Raw genomic sequence first — 11,245 nt, 5'->3', positions numbered from 1 at the left:
CCCCCCACCCTCTTATAACCACTAGTCTATTGTCCATGAGTCTCTGTTTGTCCTATTTGTTTGTTGCTTTCAGGTTTATATCCCACATATAAGTGATACTTTCAGGGATCATTTCTATAGTTGATATGCATATTTTTTTGATTGATTTGCTCCCTTGCTCCCATTCTCTAGCACCTTCCTATGATAGGATTTATGAAATACACATTTTTGCAACCTCCCACTTCTAGAAGTGTCTTAATTCTACTTTCATAACTAGCTGTAGTTGTCTGAGTATTGAATTCAAGGTTCAAGTCATTTCTCCTGAGAATTTTGGAAGCACTGCTCATTTTCTTCAGTTTTCAGGGCTGCAATGAAGAAGTCCAATACCATTCTGATTCTTGATCCTTTAACTGCAAACAAACTTTTTCCTTCTGGAAGATTTTAGAATAGTATTTGTTTCCAATATTCTGAAATTTCAAAATGAGATGCTTTGGTGTGGCTCTATAGTCATTTGCGATGCTGGGACACAATGAACCCTTTCAATCTGGAAGCCCAAATTCTTCAGTTCTGGAAAATTTTCTGAAAGTGCTTCTTTGAAGATTCTCTCTTTTTCATATTTTATTTTCCCTTTTATCTTCACTGTCATTTCCTGGCAGTTATCTTCCCCTTAACCTACCCACTTAACCTACCGCTTATGTTACGTATTATCAGATTACTTCACTCACCACACCGCCTTGTTGGAGTCCCCTACCATCCCAGCCAAGGTCACTCCCTCTCATTAGACAAAGATTTTAGCTTTCGTTACACTGTCACTTTCTCCAATACTACTCCTGTCATATATAATCCTTGGTGATTTTTATTATCCCCAGAGATGATTCTTTCAAAACCTTAGGCTCTCAGTCCTTGGCCTTCTCTATGGATGCCAATGACTCTCTTCAACCCTATCTTAACCACTCACTGCTATGATCTCATTGTAGGCCTTGTAAGTACCAACTACTGCTGACTCTTCTATAATTGAAATGTCCAGCATCATTCCACCCAAATAGACACATACACACCCCTATCTGACTAGGTCACTCTGCCTAGTACATAACTCTAACTTTCCAGGACCTATAATCTTCTTATTTTTCACTGTCAATCACCCCTCTCAGGTCCCCTTTTTCCTCTTAATCCAGCTTAAATTCCATGGTCAATTTTTATTATCATTCCCCTGACCATTTGGCTAAAACACAAGCCAGGTTAAATCAAATTCTACCTATTCTGTACTCATACCCACAAAAGTAAATATGGCTAAAGGGGAAAAAAAAACAAACCCTGCTAGCATGCTAATGGTCTCACTTTACATTACTGACAACAACTATTATTGCTGCCTAGCAACCATTCTTTATTTCCAGGGCTCCTAAACAACTATTTTTTCTACCCTCTCCTCAAACTAACTACCTGATAACTTTATTTCTATTTAATTAAGAAAATATAACCAGTTAAAAACAAAACAAAACCAAAACAATTTCCACAAGTTCCCAGCACTGTATCTACCTACTTACCTAAATTAATGCCCATATTCTGTCTTCTCTCCTATTACCATATATGAACTTGCTGTGCTCCCAGAAAAGAACCACCCCCTCTTCTCTAACTCAAAGATGTTGTTGCAGTAATTCTCCCCTTTTTTCATACATGATGCATTTTCCTATTTCTACTGGATCATTCTCATCAACATACAAATATGCTTCTTAAAAAATTCTTCACCCATTTTTCTTTCCCTTAGTAGCAAAACTTCTCAAATGAATCTCTATATTTAGTCTTCGACTTTCTGTATATTCTCTTTTATAACCCTATCAGGCACTTACCCCTACCACTCTAGAAACTGCGTTTGTCAACTTCACCAATAACTTCCACATTGCTAGCACAGCGACCACTTGGCAGTTCTTATCTTAATCAGCTTTTCAGCAACATTTGACACAATTGTTCCTATCTCTTCCTTAAAACCCTGTCCTCACTTTGCTTGCAGGACACCCTACCACATAGGCTTTATTTTCTGTCACCTTGACCAATTCCTCTCTATCTCGCTGATCCAAAAATGTTCAAGTACGAGTTCAGTCTTCTTCCCAATTAGTCTCATTCCTTCATATCTCTCTGGTCTCCTAGTTTTATCTCACAAATTTATATCCCTAGTCTGTAGTCCTACCATAAAATGAAGATTGGTAATATCCAACTACCTTACTGATAACTCTACTTGGATATCTAGTGGATATTTGGCAAGTTCTATGTCCAAAAGTGAATTCCAGAGCTTCCTCTCCAAACTGTTTGTTTCTAGTCTTCCTTATCTTAGTTATAAACATGTTCACCTTTCAAGTAGCTCAGGCCAAAACTCCAGACTCACCCTTGTTTCTATTTTTCTTTCACTGCACATCCAATATACCAGCAAATTCAGTAAGTCCTACATCCATACTGCTAAATTTTTTTAAAGTTATTGACATCTCTATCACTAATACACTGGTCCAAGCCACTTCTTGCCTGCATTATTGCAACAACTTCCTAAATTTCTCCCTTATTTTACCATTGCTCATTCCAGTTTATTCCAAACATAGAAGTCAGATTGATCCTGTTAATATAAGTCAGGGGGTTCTGGTTCATATGGCAGTGTAAGCCCTCTATCACTCATGCCTCTCATATTGATTATAATTATACAATAATACAATAACCTGGACAAAATATAATAATCTAAGGTTCCTGAAAAGGAAACAAAAACAGGCTGATTGAGGAATATTATTTCACAAGTGTATTAAGTTAGTGGCATGTTATGTAGCCATCAAGGTTTACGTTTATAAAAACTGAGATTTCCAATAAGTAATGTTCTTTCATAGAGCATATATAATTTTAAAAATGTCTTTAATGTTTTATACTCACATGGCCAAGTCATAACTATTAACAAATAAAAGCACAACTATAATTTGTTCATAAAATGTTTATAGACTTCATGACAAAATTAGATATTAATGCTCAAGGTGAGATTGTCAAAATCAATGTTTTAAAAATTTAAAAAATGTCAAAACAGAAAATAGCAAAATATTTAAAAAGAAAGCCACTAAGTCAACAACATTTACTAAATACTATAAACTACTATACCATGTACCACGAAGACTATAAAGAAATAAAAAGTTACAGTGAAATTGCAAAGCACCTACTGTATGCCAGAAACCATTTTAATTATTCAAAGTCATTTGGTCCTCCCAATAACACTAAGAGGTGATTTCACCATGTTAGTGACTAGGAAATAGGTTAAGTAAGTTGTCCAAAGTCATACTATAAGTAATTAATGGAGCAGGAAGTCTACTCTAGGCAGTCTGGCTCCAGAGTTTTTGTTCAACCACTATGCTATGCTGCCCATTTAAAAAGAGAAAACATAATAGTAAAGAGACTGTAAATTTATTTTAAAATATTAAGATTGTGGTCAAAATCACTATTTTTTGATATAATCACATAAGTATAAATGCACAGCAAAATTAAAGTAGAAGTTAATAAATACCTGGTGTTCCAATAGCTCTTACATATGAAAATGCAATGTTTGCTTTTCCTTTCAGAGCATTTTCTATATTCTGAAGGTCTTCCAGAGTGGTAATATATTTTACTTCATTGAAAAGAAGAGCACTAAAATAAACAGATGTAATTAGTAGAAAAACCTGATATGAATTTAGTTATATTTATTGAGGAAATAAAAGAACCTAATCAAAAAAAAGTTAGTAAAAACCTAAGCATTTTAACACTAAATTAAAATCACTCCTAAATCATTAACCTGTCCCTAAGAACATCAAGTAGGGACAGTTGTAAAAAATGATGCTCGTTCTCCATCACGACCACCTCTCAATGTATTTAAGCTGTATTTGCTAATATCCTATTCTGGCCAAATAATCCCTTACAGATCTCTCAGCTTGAACACATTTGAGCCCTTCACACATCTAAACTGGATGCCTCTTTCCATGGCCTGTAACATAAGAAGGCCCTGTATAACCTAGACCTTGCCTACTTCTCCAGCCTCATTTTGTTCTACCATCCCTCATGTCTACCACTTTAGGCACACCTCAGGACCTCTGAGACACAATTCTCTTTGCTGAAAGCTATTCCCTCTGCTCCTTCTCATACATCTCATCTCAGAGAAGCCTTCCCTGTTGGCCCTACATAAGTAGGTCTATAGCATTTTCTGCTTTCATTTCACACTATTTGATCCCTTCATAGTACTTATCACAATTTATAAATACTTATATATTTGTTTACTTGTTTACTCCAGCCTCTCTCATTAAACTGTTACGTTTGCGAGGCAGGGACCTTGCATATTTTATCACTATATCTGTAATAACTAAGAACAGAGCCTAGTATATTATCTATCAGGTGATCAATAAATATTTGTTGAATATATAAAAGGTAGAGTAGGAATTATTCCCATTCTTTGTTTGAAGAAATGCAAGTTCAAAACACTGAAAAGCTTAGTTACTCGGAAATACATTTACTGAATCAAGGAACCAGGAACAGAACACAAAACAGGCCTTCTTACTCCTAGTTCAGTGATCTTTCCACTTGACTGTAATTCTTCTAAATCATCTTTTCAATGTGTAAATCAGACTGATAGTATTTCTTCATTCGAAAGACTCTTCTTTATTAATTTTCTACTTCTACATAATCCTCTAACAACTCATTTCACTTATCTGTCTGTGTGTGTATTTTTGTTAGACAAATTTTAAAGATTCTTGAAAGTTGTTCCAAGTCCACTTAAATAAGCCCAAGTCCATTTAAATATTTAAATAAGCCAAGGTTCACTCAACTATCTTCAACAAATTAGTTAATCACGATTTCTTCCTATGGAAAATATGGTACTTTCTGCTAATACTGCAGTTCTTAAACTATTTTGGTCTCAAGATACCTTTGAGTTCTTCAAAGAGCTTTTGTTTATCTAAGTTATATCTACCAATAGGTGCCAAAATAAAAATTAAAAAAGAAATTTAAAAGTATTAATTCTTTTAAACTCTATAGCGTCTTAATATAAATGCTTTTTATTTAAAAAACCTAAATTTTCCAAAACAAAAGAAAAATTTAGTGAAAAGAGTGGCATTGTTTTACATTTTTGCAAATCTTAATATTGGACTAAATAAAAAACAGCTGTATTCTTGTAACTGCTTCTGCATTCAATCTGTTATGACATCACATATCATATAACCTTTAGAAACTGCACTCCTGAAAGAATGACAGTGTAAAAGGCGAATAATGTCTTAGTATTATTATAAAAGTATTGTGATTTCATGGACAGCCTGAAACTACTGCCCTAAATTACACTGGCTTAAATATTGACTTACTACAAATTTCTTCAATCTTTTAAAAGAAATGTAAAACTTGATCTTTTACAATTCCCAGGGTTCGTTTTGTTTTTAAAAGAAATATTTACAAAGCAGTACTCACTATGTGCCAGATATTTCACGTTGTCATTTAAACCTTCAACAATATTCTTGCAATATTCTTTATTCAACACATACATTCGACAGTCTGAAGGATTAAGTAACCTGCTCCAGATCACATTGGTAGTCACTGGTAGACCTAAGATTCAAATCTAGGCCTTCTGACACTAAGGCCAGGACTTTTAAACTATATTACTGACTACTCTTGTAAATGGGAAAGCAGGTAGAAAGGAAGGCAACTAATTAAAGGCAAGAGTGACTTGGTGGCAGTGTGGGTAGCAGCTGCTTATACATTTTGGCTAACAAGTTCAGAATTACTGTTGAGTAACTTCAAAGCATTTTGGAGGTGCTATCTAGTAAACTTAGTTGGACTTCCATGTAAATTCTAGCCTTAGAAATTCCATCCACCCATTTACCTTTATTGCTCTAGCAGTTCTAATCTATGTGCTTCAAAAATCAAACATGGGAGACGAAATCTCCCTAACCTTTTTCTCAAATAAAGACTGGCAAATATAAATTAATAAAAGCCAACATTTGGGGGACATTACCACATGTCAGGCACAGCAGTTTATCAGTATTGGGACTGCCTAGCTCTGAGCTCCTCTCTTTTGCTTTGGGAATTCCCAGTTTCCTAAGTCTTTCTATTGGGCAGAGCTCACCTCATAAAAGAGCAGAGTCCTCTCAAAAATCTAATATTATGGTAAACTTACTTTCTCAAGTTCCCTGATGCAAGGCATAAGCAATATGACCCAAATTCACTTGCCTGACATTTTGGATCAGGAGCTAGTGATGTAAGTTACGAATCAAGAACAGTGCAGAATTCTTTCAAGAAGCAACAGCAGCAACAGTCAGCTTCAAAGGCAGCAATGAAAAAAGTGCTGATGACAGTCCCAGTTCAGGAGATAGAAGCCGTGGCATGCAACTCTCAGCAGTAATGCAGCAGTACTCTCCAGACTAGTTCTTTGTCATGATCTTGACTCTAATTCAGTCATATAAACTGAGTTCAGTTCTCATCTTTTCTAGTGAACCTGAGATTTCCTATATCTGCTCCAAATCCTTTTCTGCTTAAGCCAGTCAGATCCAGATTCTGGGGTTCATAACTAAGAACTCTCAGCAATGTACTGTGTTTTCTTTAATTTTCATGGCAATTATCTGAGATTGGTATGATCACTAACTCTATTTTACAGATAAGGTCATGGGGCTTTGAGAAGTTACCTTGCCTCATGTCCTAAAACTCCTTAAGCAGTCGTTACCCATGAGGTAATAATAAACCAAAACTGATGACATTCATAATCTAATGATCACTATGATTTTTCCCAATGGCTTCAAAACTTTAATGTTAACTTCCAGAATATGGACACATCTAGGAATCTCTAGGATCCATTCCACAGGCCTTCACCCCAGTCACAAAGAGGAGCAATACTGACAGAAATGGGCTAAAGGAAAAGTCTGTCTTGGGATTTTCTTGCTCTAATGAAGCAGTAAAACGGCCTGGGGCTGCTCTGACCTGAGAGTTCTTCCACCCCAGAAAGGCCCTCCTTTTCCTTGGCATGCTCTTCCTGAGACTCTCTTATCACAACTATTAGATACATAACATATATGGTAAGAACTGAGTAGGTATCAGAAAAAAAAAGAAACTGAACAGTCTATGTGACCCTACTCATAGAGTATAGCAAGCTGCTCAGCCTTTTTTCAGAAAATAAAAGACCATTTTTATATTATATTTCTATTATTCAAATTCTAAAAAAAAAACAATAAAAAGAAAATGTTACTTTCTATTTTGCCATAGCAAAATCCCTAAGACAAAATAAATAAATAAATAAATAAATAAATAAATAAATAAATAAATAAATAAATAAGAGGAAATAGGGGAAGAGAGGAAGCAGAGAGCAACAGATTTTATCTAAATTAATTATTGTGACTGGCCACATTCATGCATAAAATGAAATATCCCAAAGTGTTTTATTAAGCATTTTCTAAATTAATACAGTTTTTTTAAAAATGAGCAGGTAGAAATCACTTCCGAAATGTGAATTAAGAGTACAAGTAATAACAAAGTTCATAAACATCTTTGTCTTTCTGTCATACATCATATATTCTCCTACTAGCTTGCTTCTTATAAAATTCTTATCACCAGAAACTATCTTATGGACTTATAACACAAGATTTCTGCTTCTCCCATTTTTAACACAAAAGAGTGAAGCTTCCAAATTCACTCCACCAATTCAGTACTTTTTGAGCATCTAACATATGTCATGCATGGTGCTATGCACTGGTAGTAGGGCTTTGTATAAAAGGGCAGTTTGAAGATATAACCATTACCACCAATTAACATTGAACATGTCCTGCATTCAAATGCAAGACAAGTGATTTTTTATTACAATTTCCCAGTAAAAAATATATCACTATCAAAAAGGAACCCCTTTTTGATACTGTGCAGGAACAAACCTTATACAGATAAAAGAATGAACAATAGCTCAAAATCTATTAAGAAAGGACCAGTTTAGGAGTTTTAGAGGAAGATACCTCTAAGAGTAGCTTTCCCCAGAGGTTCTACAGTAATGTCTCCTAAAGACTGAATACCTAGGCTCAGCAATAATGTGTTAAAGAATAATATATTAGCGGAAATTATGATTGCTGAAAATAATTCCTATAATAGTTGAAGTTCGAATTATTAGTAGTAAGTTAATTTAAAGTGAAAAAAACTTCAGTTTCTGACAATATTGTCACAAGGATATCACGTACCATTAACCAGAGTTAATGAGATTCCATTGTTTCTTAGGTACTGAATAATCTTTCCTTTTTTGCATCATTGGATGATTTTTAGGAGTCAACAATGACTAAAAGAAGAATGGTCATTCTTTGCAATTGCTGCCTCATGGCAAATATCACAAGCAACTGACACAGCACGAGCTCACATAGACTCACTTCTGTCATCACTGTGTGAACAGAACCATAGGTAGATATCTGAATATGGACTGCTTTTTTTTTCTCTATTGCAAAATGAGACTACCCACATTTATATATATATATATATAAATATAAAAAGCAACTAACATTTGTAGAGTACTGGTTAAAATTCACAATGTAATTTTCACATGCATCACCTTATTCATTCTTCACAATAATCTCATAAGGCTGCAATTATAACATTTAGAAATGAGAAAAACTAGAAATCAGAAAAGATAAAGTGCTCAGATCACACAATGGAATGGGAGGACTCAAATCCTTGGTGAATCTAGACTTCTTCATGTATCATACAACCTTCCAATCCATATTTGAGATTATAGTGTCTTAACCTCTTACACCTCTAACTAACTTGCCACAGTATTATTAATCAACGAATAAAGATTAGTTGTTACTTCAACTTTCTTTTTCTAAATATTCTTCTTAATCCATCTAGAAGCTGGAAGTAAAATTTTCCTCACAGTTATCAAACCACCCAATTCCACAAGTTTTGACTGTGTTTATTTTAGAAAACAGAGCTAAGAAATTTTAGACTATAAACCAAATTCTTATTTTTAATTTAAATTTCATTTATTTTGCAAATTGGTAACACTTTTATATGGTTCAAAACACAAAAGGTACCAAAAAAGTTGACAAGAGTCTACCTACAACTCCTTCATCCATCCCAGCTTCCCCATTCCATTCCTGTAAACCAATATTACCAGTTTCTTGTGAAACCCTTAAATATATCATAAATATCTTTATATATGCCTCTGTTAGAATACAATCCTCCAGAGATTTCTCTGTGTTCCTATAAAATCTAAGTCTCCTGAAGATGAAAGCTGGCATGACACAAAGATGGAGAATGTCTCCATTCTAACTATTCTCTCTTTTCTCTGAAGCCATTCAAAGTGTAATAAAATCTTTTATCTTCCCCAGAGTCCAATGCTTACAATATTTAGTAGAGACCTCCTCTCCTGTCCCAACCGAGGATTTGTTTACATCCCAGAGAAAAAGATAAGCACTCCATCTCTTGGAGAGTAGAGGTGCCAGCTTTTATATATAACCTTAAAGATTCATAATTTCTGAGTTCTTTCTCTAAACCTCACTGTAAGTACAGATATAAGTATATGGTCTCACTCTGATGCTCTGCGTACAATTGGGTGTTGGGATCTAGAACTACCACATTACTGGGGCCACTGGCTATGTAGTCTTATTTCTGATCCAGAGGCGAGGTGTTTCTACAACTATATGTGCAAGTAGGGTAATATCTGAGACCCTTTAGAGTTTTGGGCTTACTCTCTTTCTTACATACATGGTACTATGCTATTCTCTAAACACCTGCTTTATTTCACTTACTGTATCCTGAAAAGTCAACATGTTAAATTAGACTTATCTTCTGTATATTTGTTCTTTCTGGCCTAGTTCAGATGGTGATCAGCTAGGATTTGGAGCAGAGTAAGGTGGAAAAGAAAAAATCAGGGATTAACTCAAGTTCGTAGTTTTGCTGATTGTTACCAAATTAACTATTACCAATTTCAGTTAATTTCAACTCCTAAGCACTAAAAAGAAAATCCCCTCTTTGCTCTCTCTACTCTGCTTCCCTGGATTGTAGATGGCCACACGATGGTTTCTCTGTGTGCTCGTCACATGCACTAGGAAAGGCTCTCCAGTGCTAATCTGATCACATCACTTGCCTGCTTCTGTTGAGCAAGCAGGTGTTGAGTTGGGGTGATCGATAAGGACAGCAAGCCAAACAGCAAGATGCAAAAAGAGAGGCATCAGTTCCAGAATGTTCCATTCCCTTCCCTGCTTTGAAATAGCCCAGGTGAGGGTCAGGTGGACAAAGCATAGATTCAAGGAATCATCTCATTCTAAGGAGCCCCAAACAAAAGACTCCTAGCTCTTTATGGACCCAGGGGCTGGGGTGAAGGATAGGCAGAAGGGCTAGGAGTGGAAAGGGACTGAGTCAAAGTAGAGATAAGGAGGTCTTATCAGATGTACTTGAGAGGTACTTTAGCCAAGGTCTCTGATAGTGAGGCCTCCAAACAGACACTTGGGTTAGAAATGCAGGTGTACATACCAGCATGTTTGGCCTTACGGACTGGGAGTGGGGAGAGTCATAAGTCCTTAACCTCAATTTTCTCTAGAAAACTTCATTCAAGTCCAGTGTGGACAAGGCACCTTCTCCCTATGCAGCCTGCTAGACAAAGTCTTGTAATTGCCTATGGTCAAGACTAAAAGATGACACAGGAATTGTGGCCTAGAGATGGACTTCTCAGTCTTCAGTGGCTACCCAAAAGCCTAATAAACACCTTCACATGGTAAACAAAGATTCCTTCATCTGACCCCATGCTTACTTCTCTGCCCTGATCTCCTGCTTCACATGTCATACTCTAGTAAAAATTATCTTCTTCAAACTATTCTAACCTCCATTCCTCTGCTCATACAATTCCCACTGCTTTCACTACCTTCCGTTTCACAACCAAGCAAACCCCCACTTATCCTTTAAGATGCATCCCAAGTGCCACCTTCTTCAGGAAGTCTTCTTAGTAAATATCCATCCTCATTTTAGGCACAAGTAACTACTTCCTTACCCAGCAGATCCTTAAGCCCTTATGCATACACTTCTATTTTACTTACCACATAATATTTTGTTTATATATATCTCTACAACAAAACGCTAAATTCCTAGAGAAGAGAAGCTACATCCTATTGTTTTGTATCCTCAAATGCCAAAGAGGTATCTGGCATTTAGCAGGAACATGGGGAATAACCTTTGTGGAATCAGTGTTCTATAAATCGACATTACTATAGCACAAGGAACAGGACATCACCAAAGCAGGACTGCATGACACAAGCCCCACAGGCTAGTC

At 35.8% G+C, this 11,245-nt stretch overlaps 1 protein-coding gene across 6 annotated transcripts in view; it reads right to left on the bottom strand.

The window, feature by feature from the left end:
* TXNDC16 (thioredoxin domain containing 16) overlaps nucleotides 1-11,245 on the bottom strand; it is a 68,649-nt gene that overhangs the window by 42,112 nt on the left and 15,292 nt on the right. For all 6 annotated transcript variants that reach the window (XM_039865120.1, XM_039865115.1, XM_039865117.1 and 3 more), the window contains one exon: nucleotides 3,506-3,627. In XM_039865120.1, the coding sequence (XP_039721054.1) occupies nucleotides 3,506-3,627 (122 nt within the window). The remainder of the gene's footprint in view (nucleotides 1-3,505; nucleotides 3,628-11,245) is intronic.

Source organism: Pteropus medius, unplaced genomic scaffold (assembly GCF_902729225.1).
Source record: "Pteropus medius unplaced genomic scaffold, Ma_sr-lr_union100, whole genome shotgun sequence".
In the NCBI taxonomy this organism is placed as follows: Eukaryota; Metazoa; Chordata; class Mammalia; order Chiroptera; family Pteropodidae; genus Pteropus; species Pteropus medius.
The sequence above is the reverse complement of the archived record's forward strand: the minus strand, read 5'-3'. Positions and strand labels throughout refer to the sequence as shown.